The 22,330-nt window shown below is 34.5% G+C and overlaps 1 protein-coding gene and 1 long non-coding RNA gene across 6 annotated transcripts; both read right to left on the bottom strand.

The window, feature by feature from the left end:
- Nucleotides 1-837: 837 nt before the first annotated feature.
- On the bottom strand, nucleotides 838-2,708 carry LOC147569477 (protein BYPASS1-LIKE-like). The gene has a single exon (XM_086655962.1). It carries the CDS (start codon nucleotides 2,304-2,306, stop codon nucleotides 1,137-1,139), a length of 1,170 nt encoding a protein of 389 aa, XP_086512088.1. The 5' UTR covers nucleotides 2,307-2,708; the 3' UTR covers nucleotides 838-1,136.
- Nucleotides 2,709-8,824: 6,116 nt separating this feature from the next.
- LOC147569476 (uncharacterized) lies at nucleotides 8,825-19,394 on the bottom strand. Of its 5 annotated transcripts, none has more exons than XR_015231280.1 (7): nucleotides 16,672-19,394; nucleotides 13,841-13,916; nucleotides 13,072-13,177; nucleotides 12,718-12,994; nucleotides 11,953-12,053; nucleotides 9,930-10,005; nucleotides 8,825-9,265 (listed from the first exon to the last, which is right to left on the bottom strand). It is a non-coding gene; the product is annotated as an uncharacterized LOC147569476 (long non-coding RNA). The 5 variants fall into 5 exon arrangements; XR_015231282.1 differs by having other exon boundaries at nucleotides 13,841-16,880; nucleotides 17,135-19,394; XR_015231279.1 differs by having other exon boundaries at nucleotides 13,841-19,394.
- Between the last annotated feature and the right edge of the window lie 2,936 nt (nucleotides 19,395-22,330).

The following is a 22,330-nucleotide window of genomic DNA, read 5'->3' as shown; positions in this document are numbered from 1 at the left end:
ACTTAATCTTATCTGCTTTCAAATTTCTGTTTTTGTTTTTCTTTGGTAGGTAAAGGAGAGGGACCTCCAAATGTAGCCCTCTATTTTTGTGGTGTTAAAAGATTTTAAACAACCTGTTCTTGGAAAGAATTTATCAAACACTTTTTTTTCGAAAATGTATGGAAACCATTTAGTTCTCAACCTACTGGATATCTGGTTCTCAGCTTTCCATAAGTCACATTCCCCTTCTTGCTACTGAGGTTTACACGTGACAGTTCGCCGTTTAAATTTTTCCGCCGATGTAAGACACTTTTTAACCTAATCGTTTCAACGAACTGACGTTACCAATACTTCCAAACTCCGTGGAGAAAGAATTAATGACTTATCATATTTGAAGAAGATTAATCGCGATCTTTTCAACTCAAGATTGTTAATCTGCACAGAATGTTATTCAAGGAATTCCATACTCCTTATCTTGTTTCAGTTGGAACAATGAAATACTTCCCTCATTCTCATATTGAAAGCATCAATTACTGCAATTTGGAAACCAATATACACTTCTCAAAAACACTGAAAATTATCTCCCCTAGGTTTATGGAAGATAAGCACTAAGCCAATGTTTTTTTTTAAATCTAAACCCCTTGAGAGGCTTGGGAGGAATGGGGCCCCATGGAGGGAAGAAGGTAATAACTCATTGACCAAGAAGAAGCCATTACTGCAATATGAAGAACCTTCACCTTGGAACCTGAGTTCATAAATTCAGGTTTTCAGCCTCCAAATATGCCAAATTTCACAAACCAACTTCCATTTACATAAATATTAAAGAGAGAGAGAAAGAGACATTAGTAGATACTCAAATTACTCAAAAAACTGATAGAAATTTATAGATTTGTAAAAGATAAGAAAAGACATTAACCCCATTAACAATACCACCAGGAATAAAACTATAACATAACATATCAAACCCATCATTTTTTTTCTTTTCTTTACAGAGAATGTATGCTGGTAGATACAAAGAAATCTACCTCCTTAACCATAAAACTTCTTTCTTTCTTCAAATCCATTCCTTTTGCTTCATCTTCTCTTCTTCTTCCTCTGAGATTTCTGCTCACAAAAACCAATTTACATTCATAATCATCAACCCACAACTTAAAATCTTACTCAGAATGATTTGGCCTTCCCATACAATCAAGACCCTCGCTTCGACTTTGAACAATTCGATGAAAAACATCCCTTACTTGACGTTCTAATGGATCAAACCCACCTTTCATTGCTTCACAAACTTTAACCAAATCTTTGACACCATCTCTAACTTCATTCTCTTTCTCCTCTGTCAATGGAAATTGAACTGAATCAGCTAATTCAGTCATATGATGTACTGATTTCTCAATCTGCTGAATCTCTTTTAATAACCCATTTGCATTTCTTCGATCACGCCTCTTTGATTCCTCGGTTATACGTTCATACAGTGATACAATTGGCGAAGACCAACTAAAGTGACGAGGGAACGAAATATTGGTTTGAAGTCCTCTATCTTGACAAGGAATAGCAGCAACAAGTACCCACATTACAAAGAGAAGAATCGAACTCATCGTATAAACAACAAGTGCTAATCCATTTGTAGCTGTGATTTCAGTTCCTCTTGGAGCTGTTAAATTATTACCAATTGCTTGGATTTGTTTAGAAGCAGACCAAGATCGAGAAACACTCCATGATAAAGATCGAAAATGACCAGCAGGACGATGATCTTTTGTGTGATTATTACGCCCAAATGATCGATTTCGATGTTGAAGAACAGACCCAGAGTCTTTATCATCTAACATTCCTATTGATAAATCAGTTAGGGCTTTTTTAGCTCTACGAATATGACCATCACCAAGCATCCTTTGATGAGAAGAATCTAGGGCACAGATAACAATATCAAGATGTTTTTGCCATTGACGGATCTGTTCAATTCCATCACGAATAGCATTACAAACATCAAGTGCTTTAACACTTCTCTCAAAGAAATCAGCTATAAGACGATCAAGTGGTGATTTTGATAAATTGTTTTTGTTGTTAAACAATATAACCCTAAATTCTTCTTGACAAGAAAGAAAAGCATCTAAAACACGACGAACCCATGAGAGAGAAAGTAGATCTTCACCTGGAACATTTGAAAGTTCTTGAAAACGATCCGCTACTTGTCTCTGAAACGATTCAAGTTCTTGAGATATCGCTTCATGATGTGATTCAACTGGATTAACATGATCACGTCTAATACTCAAGATTGAACGACCTATTGAAGCAAATGGAGTTGATGAACCTTGGTAATCCGTAGCAGGCATCTTTACATATAGATAGATAGAAACCCTAAAAAAAGATGAATTCTTGAAAAACTATTCTCAAGAAAGAATTCTAACAATAAATTTAGATCAGTAAAAACCCTAACTTTTCTCAAACAAAAAGCAAGAGTGAATAATACTCAAACAACAACATTGAAAAAGCAATCAAGAAACCCTAGAAAATTAAAATATAGAAATCAAAGTCTCAATTATAACACCAAATCAAAACAAATCCCAACAAAATCAAATCTCGTTCAGATATGCAAAAACGAGATAAGGAGAGGAAAAGAAGATTTTTAGAGAGAGAAAGTCTAGAGAGAGAGAGAGAGAATGGATGGTAATGAAACCCTAAGGGCAAGGTGTGTGTGCTTTTTAAGAAAGAGGGGATTATGCACCGCGTTCAGACAAAAATTTATAAAAGAGAAAAATTGTATTAATAATAGAAAATAATTAAATTTATATAAAAAATAAGTTATTTTAGGAAATAAGTATGGGCCATCCGATTTAGGACGAAAATTGAACACGTAATACTATATCGAGCCGTTCCTAAAAATACTAAAATGTTTCTTTAAACCTTAATAATATTACAAAGAAATTGACAATTCCAACTCTATACACAAAAAAGATGTCATAATTTTGAGACTAAAATCCTGATCCAATTTCATCAAAAAAAAAAAAAAAAAATCGTGATCTGTTTAGGTAGACAGACATGATTACAGTCAGAAGTTCGTATTTGTTTAATTTAAACGGTCAGCTATTATTCAAAATATTAACACTAGCTGTAACATATATATCGAGGTTTAAAAGAAGATTAAAGCTTTTAACAAGTTACAAGTCAAAGTCTACTCTCCACTTACAAGATATCGACGGTTTTTTTTTCAGTTAGCGCGCACACACTGTCTTTCATGAATTTTTTTCACTCCGATTGAACGATTAATTAATTTCTGTTTCGATCTGAGATAGATTTGTCAAGTAGTTTTCTTTATACAAACTATATTTAGATACTAGAATTCAATTTATTTCTAATTAATTTCACACAAAAAAGGTACTAATAACAAGAAATTGCTTTGAGGTTCATAAATTAGAATATTCCATTTCTTATTCCATATAAAGAAATGGAAGTTTTATTTGGAACTCATTAAATTAGGGAAAACAAAAAAACATAGTTAGTGGATCCCATGAAAGAAGGTTGGACCATGCCTTGCTATATGGATGACATGTCAATGCTTAAAATTGAGTTACACGTGTACAGTCCAGCTAAGTTATAGATGGCGTGGACCATGGGCAAACTTGCTCTGACCAACGGAATAATGGGAAACAGTCAAAGAGTTGACTTAGTCAATATTGTTGACCAATTCTTTTTCTTTCTAGAAGGTAAAATCTAACGGTCCACATTTTTCTCTACAATATGTTGAAGACTATAAATGCTAAAAATTAACCTGAAAATAAGTAATTAGCCAGTCAACTAATAAAGGTTTTTGGAATATCAATTCAGTGGCCAAATAGGTTAAGCTAATTAATTAGTCTATTTTCTTGGTAAAAGTTTAAGCCACTAGGAAAATAACGGATAATACCGAGATTACAGATACAACGTCTAGTTCGTGGTCTCCAAATAGACCAAACAAATGAGTCATTAGATCCTGAATTCAGGCTTATCTATTTTTGAAAAATTCAGTCACTTGACTATTTGTTAATGTCTAAATGACCTAGTCAATTAACAATTCAACTAGAAATGTGACTTTAAAAATTTCCATTATTTTATAAAGTAGTGAAAAATAACAAGTAGTAAATAGTCTATGTTAATATAATGATTTAATATTAAGTGTTTCTAATAATTATAAACTTGCCAAATTGCATGGAATTATGCTATTTTATTTCTTACAGACCTGTCAAATTGCTTAGGATTAGGTTACATTATTTCTTACAAACCTGACACTCACTCTTATCAGAAACACATAACCTTTGTTTAATAAGAAATGACCCTTATTCCACGGTCTAAAAATTAGGTTATTTTATTTTCCAATATCCATATATTAAGGAATAAATAAATATTGAGTTAATGGGAGTTTAGAGAGAGAGAGAGAGAGAGAGACTACCTCTCGTATTGAAGCTTTGCTCCGAATGAAGCGAAGCTCCTAAATATAGTAGTTTATCGTTAAATATTAAGTGTTATTATTAAACAAAATTGACGTATTGTGATAATGTATCAAAACTATTGTTTTTGCGAAATTGAAGAAAAAAACACTTTTTGTAAAAGATGGTAAAATATATCTGTCAAGGTTAGAAGCAATGTAGAACAAAACAATATAGTGAATGGAAAACAAAAGTAAAAAAAGAATGGAAAATAAAAGTAAAAAAGACACAAGGAAGAAATAGTAAAAGTAACAATTAAGAAAAAATTCATTCAAAACCACCCTACTCCTATAAAATTCGTATACTAAAAGAAGACTGAAGATTATTTTGTCTTCTAATTAATCTCTAAACATATTTGAACAAGTTGTTTAGTATAATGCCAAGAAATAGTACATGACTATCTGACATACAAGCGTGGACGCACGTACAAAAATATTTACACTATAATACTATAAAATAGAAATATGTATTTTAAAAAGAACACATTTCTATAGACACAGAAGAGAGAGAGAAAGTGATCTGAGACGTGCTCTCCACAACTCACTCTCCCTGTTTATTTTCCTAAATTGTTATTTCCAAAAGGAGATGCTAGAGTTACAAAGGATTTTGACAAAAGAAAGTTCCTAGCTGATGTGGCAGTTGTGATATTCATCTCTCAACGGTCTAAATTTGATCAAAGTTTCAAACCACAACCGCCACATCAGCTGGGAACTATCTTTTGTAACTTTAGCATTTCTCTTTTCAAAAATGTAATTTTTTTAGTCTTCTTGGGTCTCTTCAGAGTTTAGGAATTTTTTTTTGAAAATTGACTACAAAATAGTATAGTCGATACAACCGCGTGATACTGTCAAATTTAACAAAAAACAAGATTAAATTCCAACTGCATTATTTATACCTTAATAATTCCAAATTCAATAGACTAAGAATTCCACCTCCTCTGGAATTCGAACCCGGAAATTCCACAAACTTTTGGAGTTTATGTCAACACTTTTACCATTTAGGCAACCAAGTGTTGACTCGAGAGTTTGGGAATTAGGGTTTATTATATGTGTCATACGTAATTACACAGTTGGCCATAGACTTGCTAACAAGTTGGGTCATCTGAAGTGATTGACAAATCACTGGTAAATACTCGGAGACGTAAAAATAATGTATCTTCAAGCTCTTGAATAATCCAATATTACAAAATTCCATTTGAAGACTTTCCATCTACAAACTTTGAGATATAAAATGGTAGGTCATTACTGAATCTTATAAATCAACCACTCCATTTTAAATGTATGATGTAATGTCAAATGTGATGAACAAACTCCACCTTTACTGTACACCTTTACTGTAGACAAATGTATAATAAAAATAGAACACTTTGCGACCAATATTTTTAATCATACTACATGACATCCAACCCTACCCTAACTAATCCATTAATAGTTGGTACCTGGTAATCGGGTTTCCATACTTTAGCATGTCTTGATTCTTTTAATTTAGCATCAATCAAAACGAAATAAAAAACAAAAAATGCTTCTAGAAAGACATGTGAAGACATAAATTTGAGATAGAAGGAAATGGCTAAAGCGCCAAACATAATTGCTGTAAATGCCTAGATTACGCACAAATAAATGAAATAAGATCAGATTAATTGATGGATATCAATCTAGCCAATTAACACAATAACACATATCAAGCTATAAAAGATACTTCAACAAAAAAAAAAAACTAGAAAAGATACGAGCCCTAACGACTAGGACACACGAATTTCCAATGTGGAATGGAAAAAAACAAAGTTGCTTTTTATTTTATTTTTATGTTAGAAGACATAGTTACTTGATGGTAACGTTTCAACAAAAAAAAAAAAAAAAGTTACTTGATGGTAACTTTTCTAGGAAAACTTTGTCCCCAAGGAAAGTGGGTCTTTCTTCTTAGTTTTACTTTGACCTATATAACTTGCAATCAAGTATGATGCATGATAAAATCATGGGCTAACTGGGTAGGGTTTTTTTTTTTCTATTTTATAAATCCTACTCATCTCATTACTTGAATCGAAATCAAATATATCAAAAATCAACTAAGAATCAACTATTTGGACGAATTAAATAAATATATACATATCGACTACGATGGTCATTACGAAAGCTTTGATACATTGATACGATGATAAGCACGATAACTGCCGAATTAGTACTAGCTTAAAATCCGACAAAATTAAATGGCCTAAAATCTGCATTACAAAGTAAATGCGCTTACCAACGAGACTACCATTTGTTGACAATCTGAATCAAAATTCATTCAAGTTAATTCAATAATACAGTTTGACTTTAGAAGAGTTCGTGCTCCATTGAGACTACTACCCAGCTCCCATTGGGCTTTAATTTTTCAGGGTGGTCCATGTAAAATGGAAGAGGGCCTCCTTGTTAAAATATGGATTGATGATTACCTGGAGATTAATCAAAGATAGACTTTAACAAAGTCTCCTCACAAAAACCAATCAAAAGGTTTAAAAGACATTCATTATAATATAACCTCACGTGAATCATACTATTCCAATTCTCTGATAAAGAAAAAAAAGAAAAATAGAAACAGTTGCAAAAAGGTGGAAGTAATTTAAAATACTGTAATAATAATAACTCCATCAGAGATGAGTGAAAATAAGATATATACCCACAAAGGGAAGAAAACAACAGACCAAATATAAGTAGTTGGGGTCACCGGTCGGGCGACCTAATCTGGATTCTAGATTTGGCTCACATGTACTTGACCAAAATCTAGAAGTTCGTCATTATGTTTATAACTTCGAATTATGGAAGTTTAATTTGAATAGTTAGAGCAGATTTTGTGGCTTATATTGGACCATCCTCGGATCGGAGCAACACACCCATGATCTATTTCGAGCGGATTCCTGCGGCTGACTGCTTACATTTAAATCCAACTCATGAACCAATAGTTAATTGAATTACATATTCTTATCAATAAATAAATAAAGATGGGAACATCTCTCAACTCCTTTCTTTTTATTATCTCATCACCCTTTCACAAAGGTCTATAGGTATGTATGACTAATTTGGTTCGCCTTTACAAGGACAGCAATGGTCCACAATGACTATGACTAAGATATTGAAAAGATCTTGAAAGGTAATAAGGTTGAATTATTATGGTAGACCTCAAACTTTATGAACCCTATTTTTTTCACATGTTTTTGGGATAGACGACAAACATAAAATTTCCCTTTACTACCTCTACGATATTCAATATAGATATCAAAAATGGAAGAGGCATATGAAAGCAAAATGAAAGGTGAATTGGGATGTACGACACGAACGGAATTAGTATTTGAACTCGCGGAGGAGCCTTGGTCTTGGGCTAACCCGAGACCCGACTAAATAGGTAGAGATGTAAATAAATGGGAATCTACAATGTTCGAACTCAAATGACATAGACGATAATGACAGTTTAGCTAATCCAAAAGCCAAAATTGATGAATGTAACTAGTGGAATCTTTAATGACAAATTTGATTTTGACCGGCTCTACAAACATTTGTTTTTAGCATATTTCAATTTCAATTGTTTAATCCTTCATCAAAAAAAAAAAAAATTCAATTGTTTAAAAGGAAACTCATAGGTTAGAAGAGAGATGGAGAACTAACCCACTAATGAGAGAGAGTTGCATCCTTCTCTTATCCTATGATGTCAGCCAGACAAAGTCAAAGCAGCCACCAACAACATCCATATCTCTGTTGGAAGTCTGCAAAAATAAAGAACTATTAATAAAACTAATATTTCACAAATCTTAGTTAATATATTTTAATAGTGGATTAGCACGAAGCTGTCGTTAATGAATTCGTGTGATACCCAAGCTTCGAAATTTAATGGCGACTTATCATTAGTGGACTTAAGCCTCTTCTACAGCCTATGTGGGGTTACACAAACAATTTTAGCACGGTAAAATGATAGGCAATGGACCTCGGTTCAAATTTGATCGCGCAGTATTAACTCATACACGTATAATAATGTTAGTCTTTTTGAAATTTGATACTACATACTTGTCACAAGTTTTTGGTGGAGTACGTACTGTTAAATCTTTAAAACAAATGGGTCTCAAACAATCGAAGGACATGAGATCCTTTGGATGCAGTTTCTAGTTCTGTCATGAACAGGTATAAACTCACTAGTAATTTTTCAATATCACCATTGAAGTTGTTTAGTGGTTCTTTCATCTAGTGTCCAACAATCAAAATAGTTTCAAAGTTTCCCAAGAATTTGGCATCTCAGCCATGGGTAGTAACAAATTTTTCATCACTGGAATGTAAATAATCAAGACTCACTTCATCTAACTATTAATCTTCAACACTAAGAGCTGCCTCCCTTGACAATTACAGCGTCAATTAGCAGTGAGAGAGGCAAGTTGATTGCAGTTTCTCGGTGAACTCTGAGGGACGGTGGAAGACAAAGTTGTGCTTCTCTATCTCTTCATTTGGCCGAGCCCAGAAGGAAATTTGACTCAGATTTTATAGCACAGGGTCCTACTATTTAACCCGCGGTGCTAGAGGAAATACTTTAGCCACGGGTTCCGCTGAGGTCAACTTCAAGCAAAGGGCTGAGGGAAACATCACGCAATGATTTACGAAAGGCTGACGGGTTTTTCAGGCAACCGTAGAGAAACTTTAGACAACCTGCATGCGATCCTCGGACGGGAACTTTTTTTTTGGTTGAAACCTCGGACGGGAACTTGGTCGACAGTTTCCAAGGAACTTTTAGGCTAGCAACAGTTTCCAGGGTTCGTTCGTTTGGTAACCATCACAAGGAACTGCACCACTGAAACGTGAAGCAAATTCCTACAACAAACAAACAAAAATGTCTTTTCAGTTCTTCACACTAAAATAAATCCAGAAACAGAAAATATTTATTCTATAAATTGGAAGACCAAACTAAAATTAGAATCATTTTCTCTTCCAAATGTCACAAATCCATAATTGCTTCCAGACCAACACGTCAACACATGCTGCACCCCAGGAGTAACTGCATAAATACTTGGTTAGGATGATAAACCTAACACTCGTAAGAGTTTATATCTTTCGCCCTCAGATCTCATAGCTTTTGACGTTCATTCATGGTTGATTGCTAATGGTTTCATTACGAGTCTTTACACTATGTGGCAATAATAATAATAATAGTAATAATAATAAGATGATGTCGATGATGATGAAGACGACAGCAATCGAGATGTAAATGCTCGTAATGACAATCCATACTAACAAACTTCTCGTCAAAGTGAGTTATCCATCATCGGGCAATGGTAAGGTATCAAATACTTGCGTACAACAATCTATTTAACTAAAATGTACAAAATAAACTCAAGAAACTGTAGTACGAGTCACCCATGTATGGACCTACAAAAAACTAAACCTCCTGCAAGTCTGGGCTACTAGAAGAGTAAACTAGATAGCAGTAAGATGGCACACAGAATAGAGGATGTGATACTGTGGATTGGAATAATACCTCAATGTAATTGTCCCAATGATTGCCTGTCTACATGAAAACCAAATTAGTTTCTTGATTTCAAATCCATAAATTCCTGCATCGAAATTCAGAAACCATATTCTCTTATTTGTTCCATTATAATTAATATACAGTCCACGAATAAAAACCTATAGGGTATAAACTAACTGAAAACTATGGCCTTTCCGAGGGAAGCGGCAGTGACAAAATAATAACAAAGAATTAGAACAATATCATTCACAGATATTGAACAAGCTACAATGGATATATCTTGTCAAAGTGACCAAGGAGAATGGATTTTGTTAAGATTGTTGAATATGCATCAGTGTCGTGGTCCTAGTGGATTCTACAACATCATAGCCATTGTAAGCCACTGACAGTATACACAAAGGGCTTAAAAATCAAGTCATGAACAACCCATCTAATCGACAATTCTACACTGCTGGAGCCTGCACCTGACTCAATCCTGAGTCAGGCTTAATATCTTACTTGTTTTCATTATAATAGTTTATCAATAAATATTCGAGTGACGAATCGGAGATGGTAGTGACTCGTTAGGGTGGTCACAGAGAGCCCATAGCGAAAAATACATGCTACTCAGAGAAATCAAGGATCCGCATCAGGTGTTGATTATTCAAAAATAACATGACAGTAGAGCAGAACAGTAAATAATAATTTAAAAACATGTTTTGGTTTAGGTACTAATTGCACAGACATCATATGTGAGCTAATACTACAAAGAAATAGACATATAATCAGGTAAGAGAGTAGGTCATGTGGACTTATCACATGATTTCATAATTTGGTCGCCCTCAGATCTCATAGCTAATGACATTCATCCACAGTTTAGGACAATGGTTTCGTTATAAGCCTTTACAGATCTCAACAGAAGCAGCAGCAGCAACAACAACAACAACAACAATAGGAGGTGGTAGTGGTGGTAGAGAAACAGTAACAGATGAAGATAGTGCATTGCTCATAACGACAATCCATATAACTAACTGCTTCTTATTTTAAATTATCGTCATCGGGCAAAGGAAAGGACCTAAAGGTATACTCATTTAAAGAGCTGAGCTATTTAAACAAAAAACACAACAAAAATGTAGCTTAAACACCGACCAGAATAACATACTATCCTTCCGCTCCAGCAACCCCGGCATTGATATATGACTATAACACAAATATAACATGTGGTGGTGAAACTTAAACAATAAATCACCCTCAATTACTACATGAAATGATGGAAAGCAAATGTTATATCAACCACGATCCCCTTTTCGAAATCTACAAATTTCAATACTGAGATTGAAAACCTAAGTCTTATGATCTAATTTGGGTACATTGGCATACACCATCTCAAACAAAAAGCCAACACCTAAAATAATAATTTTCTCTTCTGATTTTTATATAAGATTCAAAAAGGAAAATAATTGTACATGATTATTAATGAGTACGAGTCTATTCATCACATAACTGAAGAGTCTAAAGTTGTTTTTTTTATTTGCTCAGATCTCACAGCTTCTGATATTCATTTGAGGTTTAAACTAGTGGGTCTAAGAAAGTTTAAAACAAACTAATGGGTCTCAGAACGAGCATTCACATATAATTTTATTATCATTATTATTATTATTATTACTAGTAGTAGTAGTAGTGGGACTGTGGGAGGTGCGACTCGAACGTGAAGAGAGACATATGAAAGCAAAATGATAGGTGAAGTGGGAGGTGCGACTCGAACGAGATTATTTGAACACACGAAGGAGCCTTGGTCTTGGGCTAAACCGAGAACCGACTAAATAGGTAGAGATCTAAATAAATAGGGATCTACAATGGTCGAACTCAAATGACATAGACGATAATAACAGTTTAGCTAATCCAAAAGCCAAAATTGATGAATGTGACTAGTGGAATCTTAAAGACAAATTTGATTTTGACCGGCTCTACAAACATTTTTAGCATATTTCAGTTTCAATTTCAATTGCTTAAGAGGAAACTCATAGGTTACGAAGAGAGATAAAAAACTAACCCATCAAAAGAATCAATCAACTAATGAGAGTTGCATCCCTTCTCCTATCCTATGATGTCAGCCAGACAAAGTCAAACCAGCCACCAACAACATCCATATCTCTGTTGGAAGTCAGCAAAAATACAGAACTATTAATAAAACTAATATTTCAGAAATCTTAGTTAATATATTTTAATAGTGGATTAGCACGAAGCTGTCGTTTATGAATTCGTGTGGTACCCAAGCTTCGTAATTTAATGATGACTTATCATTAGTGAACTTAGGCCTCTTCTACAGCCTATGTGGGGTTACACAAACAATTTTAGCACTGTAAAATGATACGCAATGTACCAGTTCAAATTTGACCGCCCGTTACATACTTGTTACAAGTTTTTGGTGAAGTACGTACTGTTAAATCTTTGTAACAAATGGGTCTCAAACAATCGAAGGACATGACATCCTTTGCGTGCAGTTTCTAGTTCTGTTATGAACAGATATAATCTCACTAGTAAGTTTTCAATAACACCGTTAAAATTGTTGTTTAGTGGTTCTTTCATCTAGTGTAGTGGTGATATTGCAAGACTTTCCCACTCCCATCTTATCACAAAACACATCTACTCATTCCTATTTCTAAAATCCTGGTTACGGTTTTTGATTTTCACACAAAATCAACTTCCCCTAACCAACAACCAAAATTATGTCAAAGTTTACCAAGAATTTAGCATCTCAACAATGGGAAGCAGTAACAAATTTTTCATCACGGGAATGTAAATAATCAAGACTCACTTCATCTAACTATTAATCTTCAACATTAAGAGCTGCCTCCCCTGACAATGACAGCCTCAATTAGCATGCAAGACAGTGACAGAGGCAAGTTGATCGCAGTTTCCCGGAGAACTCTGAGGGACGGTGGAAGGCAAAATTGCGCTTCTCGATCTCTTCAGTTGGACGAGGCTGGAAGAAAATTTGACTCAGCTTTAATCGCAGAGGGTCCTACCATTTAACCCGCGACACTAGAGGAAGTACTTTAGGCAATGGGCTGAGGTCAACTTCAATCAATGGGCTGACGGAAACATCAGGCAATGATTTACGACACGCTGAGGGGGTTTTCAGGAAACCGTAGAGAAACTTTAGACAAACCTGTATGATATCATCTAACGGGAACTTGGTCGACAGTTTCTAAGGAACTTTTAGGCTAGCGACAGTTTCCAGGGTTCGTTTTGTCATTGCAACATGAAGCAAATTCCTACACAAACAAAGAAAAATGTCTTTTCAGTTCTTCACACTAAAATAAATCGAGAAACAGAGTATATTTATTCTATAACTTAGAAGATGAAACCAAAATTAGAATCATTTTCTCTTCCAAATGTCACAAATCCATAATTGCTTCCAGACCAACACGTCAACATATGCTGCACCCCAGGACTAACTCCATAAATGGTAAAGATGATAAACTTAACACTCGTAAGAGTTTATATCTTTCGCCCTCAGATCTCATAGCTTATGACGTTCATTCATGGTTGATTGCTAATGGTTTCATTACAAGTCTTTACACTATCTGGCAATAATAATAATAATAATAATAATAAGATGATGACGATGATGATGATGATGAAGACGACAGCGTTCGAGATGTAAATGCTCGTAATGACAATCCATACTAACAAACTTCTCGTCAAAGTGAGTTATCCATCATCGGGCAATGGTAAGGTATCAAATACTTGCGTACAAACAATCTACTTAACTAAAATGTACAAAATAAATTCAAGAAACTGTAGTACGAGTCACCCATGTATGGACCTAAAAAATACAAACCCTCCTGCAAGTCTGGGCTACTAGAAGAGTAAACTAGATAGCAGTAAGATGGCACACGAAATAGAGGATGTGATACTCTGGATTGGAATAATACCTCAATGTAATTGTCCCAATGATTGCCAGTCTACATAACAACCAAATTAGTTTCTTGATTTCAAATCCATAAATTCCTGCATCAAAATTCAGAAACCATATTCTCTTATTTGTTCCATTATATTTACTATACAGTCGACGAATAAAAACCTATAGGGTATAAACTAACTGAAAACTATGGCCTTTCCGAGGGAAACGGCAGTGACAAAATAATAACAAAGAATCAGAACAATATTATTCACAGATATTGAACAAGCTACACTGGATATATCTTGTCAAAGTGACTGAGGAGAATGGATTGTGTTAAGATTGTTGAGTATGCATCAGTGTAGTGGTCCTAGTGGCTAGTGTATTCTACAACATCATAGCAATTGTAAGTCACTGACAGTATACACAAAGGGCTTAAAAACCAAGTCATGAACAACCCATCTAATCGACAATTCTACTCAGCTGGAGCCTGCACCTGACTCAATCCTGAGTCAAGCTTAATATCTAACTTGTTTTTATTATATTAGTTTATCAAAAAGTATTTGAGTAACGAATAGGTTATGGCAGTGACTAGTGAGGGTGATCGCACAGAGCCCATGGCGAAAAATACATGCTACTTGAAATCAAGGATCCGCGTCAGGTGTTGATTATTCAAAAATAACATGACAGTAGAGCATAACAGAAAATAATAATTTAAAAGCATGTTTTCGTTTAGGTACTAATTGCACAGACATCCTATGTGAGCTAATACTACAAAGAAATAGACATATAATCAAGTAAGAGAGTAGATCATGTGGACTTATCACATGATTTCATAATTTGGTCGCCCTCAGATCTCATAGCTAATGACATTCATCCACAGTTTAGGACAATGGTTTCGTTATAAGCCTTTACAGATCTCAACAGAAGCAGCAGCAGCAACAACAACAACAACAACAATAGGAGGTGGTAGTGGTGGTAGAGAAACAGTAACAGATGAAGATAGTGCATTGCTCATAACGACAATCCATATAACTAACTGCTTATTTTAAATTATCGTCATCGGGCAAAGGGAAGGACCTAAAGGTATACTCATTTATAGAGCTGAGCTATTTAAACAAAATACACAACAAAATTGTAGCTTAAACACCGACCAGAATAACATACTATCCTTCCGCTCCAGCAACCTCGTCATTGATATATGCCTCTATAGCACAAACGAAACATGTGGCGGTGAAACTTAAACAATAAATCACGCTCAATTACTACATGAAATGATGAAAAGCAAATGTTATATCAACCACAATCCCCTTTTTGAAATTTACAAATTTCAATACTGAGATTGAAAACCCAAGTCTTATGACTAATTTGGGTACATTGGCATACACCATCTCAAACAAAAAGCCAACACCTAAAATAATACTAATTTTCTCTTTTGATTTTTATATAAGATTCAAAAAGGAAAATAATTATACATGATTCTATTCATCACATAACTGAAGTTTTTTTTTTATTTGCCCTCAGATCTCACAGCTTCTGATATTCATTTGAGGTTTAAACTAATGGGTCTACGAAAGTTTCAAACAAACTAATAGGTAGTAGTAGTAGAAGGAGGATGATCATGATGAGGAGAAGAAGAAGAAGAAGTAACTGCTCGAAATGAAACATCGCTATAAACCGCATCCAGGTCAGATTTTCATCATCGGGCAAAAAAAAATTTACACTACAACTTGAACAGAGAAAGAAGTTCGCTGAACATAGGATCGTGCCCACATGCGACTTGGACATTCCATAAATTTGGCCCTCAGATCACATAGCTTATGTTCATCGACAGTTTAAGTTAATGGTTTCGTTATAAGCCCTTACACATCTCGACAGTAACAGCAGCAGCAACAACAAGAACAAGAATAAGAACAACAAGAATAAGAGGAAGTGGTAGTAGAGAACAGAGATGAAGATGGTGCATCGCTCATAACGACCAATCCATATAACAAACCGCTTTTTAAATTGAATTATCATCGTCGGGCAATAGAAAGGCATTCTAACCTAAAATATCTAAGCTATCCTAACAAATATAGAACACAAAAATGTAGTAACTACTAACTGCAGTATAAAATGGTCCAAGGATTACAAGTATAACAGATTATCCTTCCGTTCTAGCAAGATAACCATTATTAATATGTATGATCTAATAACACAGAAAGCATGTGTTGATGTGAATTTAAACAATAAACCAGTCGCAATAAGTACATGACATGAAAACAAACTATATATGAACCAGTTTCCCCAATCTGAATTCTAAAAATTTCAATCCTGAAATTGAAGACCTTATCTTATGAGTACTTCCAATTTGGGTATTTGGCATACACCATTTCAACCCAAGAGCAATCAAAAGACCTAATAGATTGTTTTTTATATTGGTGGTTGTATAAGCTTCAAAATGAAAGAAAAACACAAAAGCATACCATCGGTACGAGTTCATTCTGTATATATTTAATAAAATTTAGAACAGAAACTTTCATTTATATTAAATTTGCCCTCAGATCTCATAGCTTCTGACATTCATTGAAGGTTTAAGCTAATGGGTCTCAGAACAAGCTTTCACACACATCAGAAGTAGTAATTGTAGTAGTGATAGTAGTAGAAATAGAAGAAGAAGAAGAAGAAGAAGAAGAAGGAGATGTTGTTGTTGTTGTTGATGATGATGAAGAATGTGTAAAAGCTCGTAATGAAACATCCATATAAACCGCTCATGCAAGTTAGATTTCCATCATCGGGCAAATTTAAAAGAAAAAGAGTTCATTTTTCAAAAGAACCAAAGAACTTCAAAGCTACATAGATGAAAGGCTAGATAAATATACTTACAGAAACGAATTCCTTCGAGAGCTTTACAGAAACGAATTCCTTCGAGAGCTTTACAGAAACGAAACGGCAGAACCAACGATATGACCTTGACTTTATTCTTTCGCCTTCAGATCTCATAAATTTTGAAGTTCTTTCATGGCTGATTGCTAATGGTTTCATTACAAGTCTTCACACATCTTTTTGACATGGACTCCAAAAGTCATACAACACTATACGACAATAATAATAATAATAATAATAATATTGAGATGATGATGATGACCAACAACAAACAAGAAAATGTAAATGCTCGTAACAACAATCCATATTAACAAACTTCTCGTCAAAGTGAGTTATCCATCATCAGGCAATGGCAAGGTATCAAATACTTGCATAAAAAAATCTACTTGACTAAAATGTACAAAATAAATTGAACAAACTGGAGTATGATTAACACATGTAGGACCTAAAAACACAAACCCACCTGCAAATCTGTGTCCGAATTGAAGAATATACTAGATACCAGCAAGATGGCAAGTATATCCTGGCACAAAATAGAGGATATGATAATGTAGATTCAAATAATACCTTGATGTAGTCGTCCTAATGGTTGCCTGTCTACATGAAAACCAAATTAGTTCCTTAGTTTCAAATCCATAAATTGCGTTGTCGAAATTCGGAGTCCATATTCTAGGACTTGGTTCCGTTATAATTACTTAATAGTTCATGAATAAGAACCTATAGTGTTTAAACTAACTGAAAACTATGGCTTTCTGAGGAAAGCGTCAGCGACGAAATAATACCAAAGAATCAGAACAATTTTACAAGCCTATAATATAAATTAAACATCACAGATTTTGAACAAGTTACTATAGATAACCTTGTCAAAGTTATCAAGGGGAATGGAATTTTGTGAAGATAGTTCAAACAACAGCAACAACAGGAGGTGGTAGTGGTGCTAGAGGAACAGTAAAAGATGAAGATAGTCTATTGGTCATAAAGACAATCCATATAACTAACTGCTTCTTATTTTAAATTATCTTTAACGGGCAAAGGAAATGACCTAAAGGTATACTTCATTTAAAGACCTGAGCTATTTAAACAAAAGAAACACAACAAAAATGCAGCTTAAACACCAACCGGAATAACATACTCTCCTTCCGCTCCAGCAACCTCGGCATTGATATATGACTCTATAAAACAAACATAACATGTGGCGGTGAAACTAAAACAATAAATCACTCTCAATTACTACATGAAATGATGAAAAGCAAATGTTACAGCAACCACGATTCCCTTTTTGGAAACTACAAATTTCAATACTGAGATTGAAAACCGAAGTCTTGTGACTCTAATTTGCATTGGCACCATCTCATACAAAAAGCCAACACCTAAATAAAATTCTCTTTTGATTTTCATATAAGCTTCAGAAATGAAAATAATTACACATGATTTTTGATGAGTACGACGAGTCTATTCATCACATAACTGAAGTCTTTATATTTGCCCTCAGATCTCTCAGAAAGTTTCAAGAAAACTAATGGGTCTTAGAACGAGCATTCTCATATTATTATCAGTAGTAGTAAGATGATGATGATCATGATGAGAAGTGAATGCTCGAAATGAAACATCCCTATGAAGCACATCCAGGTCAGCTTTTCATCATCAGGCAAATAAATTTACACTACAACTTGAACAGAGAAAGAAGTTCATTTAAGACTACAAACATAAGATCATGTCACCATGTGACTTGGACATTCCATAAATTTGGCCCTCAGATCTCATAGCTTATGACATTCATCATCGACAGTTTAAGTTAATGGTTTCGTTATGAGCCCTTACACATCTCAACAATAACAGCAGCAGCAACAACAAGAACGAGAATAAGAACTACAACAACAACAACAACAGAGATGAAGATGGTGTATTGCTCATAACGACAATCCATATAACAAACCCCTTTTTAAAATGAATTATCATCATCGGGCAACAGAAAGGTATTCTAACCTAAAACATCTGAGCTATCTTAACAAATAGTAGAATACAAAAATGTAGTAACTGCACTAAAAATGGCCTAAGGGTTACAAGTATAACAGATTACCCTTCGGTTCTAGCAAGATAGACAGTAATATGTATGACCTTATAACACAAACAAACCAAGAGCAATAAAAGACCTAATATATTTTGACTGATTCCACTTTGGGTACTTCTGCTCACAGCATTTCAAACCAAGAGCAATCAAAAGACCTAATATATAAGCTTCAAAATGAAAGAACAACACAAAATCATAACATGGGTACGAGTTCATTCTGTATATAAAATATATAATAAAATTTAGAACAGGAATTTTTCATTTATATTAAAATTTGCCCTCAGATCTCATAGCTTCTGACATTCATTGAAGGTTTAAGCTAATGGGTCTCAGAACGAGCTTTCACACACATCAGAAGTAGTAATAGTAGTAGAAGAAGAACAAGAAGAAGAAGAAGAAGAAGAAGAAGAAGAAGGAGTTGTTATTGTTGTTGATGATGGTGATGAAGAAACGTGAAGATGTAAAAGCTCGTAATGAAACATCCATATAAACCGCTCATGCAAGTTAGATTTCCATCATCGGGCAAATTTTAGAGAAAAAAAAGTTCATTTTTCAAAAGAAACAGAGAACTTCAAAGGTACATAGTTAAAACCCTAGATAAAAATACTTACAGAGACAAATTCCTTTGAGAAATTTTTACAGAAACGAATCGGCGGAAAAACGAAGTGAACTTGACTTTATATGAACCCTAACATTACCTAAATATCATTTGCTTGTCACGTGACAAACGATTTGGTTGTCGATGTAAAGGAAAACGAATGGTTCTCAAGTCCGAGCCTAGTTGGTCAGTGTAGCTACTTCCCATTGCAGAAGTCCATGTTGATTCTCATAAAAGTGCAAATCCAGAAATATTAGACTTGTCAACAGTTGGTAGTCCAAGCGGTTCCAAAGTGTTGACATAAACTCCAGAAATTCCTGGAGGTCCCAACTTCGACTGTTAGTGTTTGAGTGGGCGGTAATTGAGCTTATCACATCTATGATGTATCAAGTGTCAAATGTTACGACATACATAGATCGTAGTTGACTTCCAAAAAAAAGAAAAAAGAAATATTAGACTTGGGTGGTGTTTGTTTTTTTATATGTCTGAATCTGAACTGGCTGAATCTGAATTGGCTGAATGTGGAATTGGTTGAATCTGAATTTTACAAATTTAAATGTTTGTTTTTAAATCTGAATTACTAAATCTGAATTAAAATAATGACATTTATACCCTTTTTTGGTATTTTAAAAAAGAAAACCTAATTTTTATTTCTTCCCCTACATAAATATAAGGCCCATAAGAAACCCTAGATCCCTCCCTCCCTCATCTCTTTCTTTCTCTTTCTCAGCAGTCATTCTCTATTGACGAAGATGCAAAGTTCCGGCGAGGGTTCAATGACGGTGACCGTCGCAAGATCCGACACCTTCTCTCTTTCTTCTTTTCTCTGTGTGTGTATCTCTCTCTCTTTTCTCCCAATCTCTCCATCTCCAAACCGTATCTCTGTGGAGCAGTTCAAAGGAACCACACGAAGACCTAAGAGTGGAGCCAATCAACGAATATTATCTACTGATTTTTACCATAATATTGATTCTCAAAGCATAGCATCACAGCTATTTGTGGATTCTTACTAGTTGATCCATGGGCACCAATAACAAATATTGGTTCTCAAAGCATAGCATCACAGCTATTTGCTGCTTCTCTGTTTCCATACCTAGGGTTTTTAATTATAGAGAGAAAAAACAATTTGTGGGTTCTTACCAGTTGATCCATGGGCACCAACAACAAATATTGATTCTCAAAGCATAGCATCACAACTATTTGCTTCTCCTCTATTTCCATACCTAGGGTTTCTATTGATTCTCTAAGGATGTGGTGATGGTGTAAACTCTGGTGGTGTTGGTGGTCTTAACTGTGTGGTGGTGGTGGTAGTGGTAGTGTTAACTGTGGTGGTGGTGGTGGTTGTGTTAACCGAGGTGGTGGTAGTGGTGGTGGTGGGGTACTAGGGTTGTAAAAGAGGGAAGAAATGATTTAATTAGGTATTTTAAAGTTTAACAAGGGTATATACGTCTTTTGTATGTTTTCAGATCCTGGACTCAATTTTCAGACTTGTTTTGAAGTCTGAAATGTGTGGGCCTTTATTCAGCCAATTCAGACATCTAATAAATTCAGATAAAATTCAGATTTGACTAAATACAAAAACAAACATCTGAAATCTGAATTGGATTCCAATTCAGATTTCAGATTTGAAAATTTAAAAAAACAAACAGCACCTTGGTTATAAATAAAATAATATATGTAGGTTGATGTATCACAACCTTTGTAATGATCATTAGTCAATATTCAAAAAAGAATCCGTTCGGTTGGAGTTTTCATTTTATCAAGATTTTTGCTCCAAAATTTATTTAATTGGAGGTCACAAATAGCCACATAAGGAGACCCCATTGTTCTATTTGTATTACCGGGGTGCTTATACCGGTGGATGGATCAGTAAAAAGTTTTTCCGATGGATGGATCAGTAAAAAGTTTTTCCTAACTTAATCCTTTCGATTCCTCCATATTCTGATAGAAAGGTCCAAACATGGTGTCGAAACAAGAAGATCTTCGTTTGAATCTGGCTTATCATCATATGTTCTCCCTTGTTGCTTACGAGCCTTAACAGTAGAAGAAATATGTGATGCCATAATTACTTGTCTCATAGAGGAAGGTGAAAGTATAAGGAAAAGAAAACGATAAGAAAACAAAAATCACGGGTGGTACAATCTGAGAGTCACAAACTGCCAAGTCCGAGTGTCTCAGACCAGGTCATCTATTTTGTTTGCCTAGGGTAACAAACTGCTAAGTCTGTCCACAAGGCAACACAAATGGATTGTGGCATGTCGGTGTGAGTGGTTTTAGAGTAATAGTTCATCCGCACAGACAGTTTAGTCCCTAGACCTAATATGTATGTCCTCTTTTAAGCTCACAGACAAGTTCGTCTGATAGATTATTAGGGTGACTTCATTTTTGTCACCATAGGCCACCCTAAACACTCAAAATTTACTAAAAATCAAATAAAAAAACATGCTTAACAATTTTAAATATGTTGTTCACTTCCTAATTCATTCAAACACCAAATACAAGATTCTTTTTAGAAGTGTTTTTAAACCCACTTTCACAAGAAATCTAGGTTGTATTTTTAGTCTTTCTTGGCCAATTTTTTCAAGTAAATACATCTTGGACACTAGAGTTTATGCAAGACGAAAATGAGAAAGAGATATAAAAACAAAAGAAAATAAACAAGAGGGGTTAGTTAAGTCAGTTAAGGCTTGTCGTTAAAGATCTTTTTCTTTTTTCATTAAAAGATCCTAGGTGCTTGTTGTTATCGATATGTGCTTGGGTTGTCTGCTAATAGTCTTTTTGCAGGTGCTTTTAGCCACAACCTTCGCCAAGTATTGGCTAGTGCTCATTCCACTACCTTAAGGACTAAAACTTACGATGTAAAGGGTAATGATGATCAACACCACTTTCGTTCTATTAAATGCATGATTGCATTTAAGATTATGTTTAATAATTACAATCTATAAAGAAAGATATGACATACCAAACTATAATTATAAAAACAAACGTGG

This window comes from Eschscholzia californica, unplaced genomic scaffold (assembly GCF_041429995.1).
Source record: "Eschscholzia californica isolate CP2 unplaced genomic scaffold, dmEscCali1.0.p SCAF_1, whole genome shotgun sequence".
Taxonomy (NCBI): domain Eukaryota; kingdom Viridiplantae; phylum Streptophyta; class Magnoliopsida; order Ranunculales; family Papaveraceae; genus Eschscholzia; species Eschscholzia californica.
The sequence above is the reverse complement of the archived record's forward strand: the minus strand, read 5'-3'. Positions and strand labels throughout refer to the sequence as shown.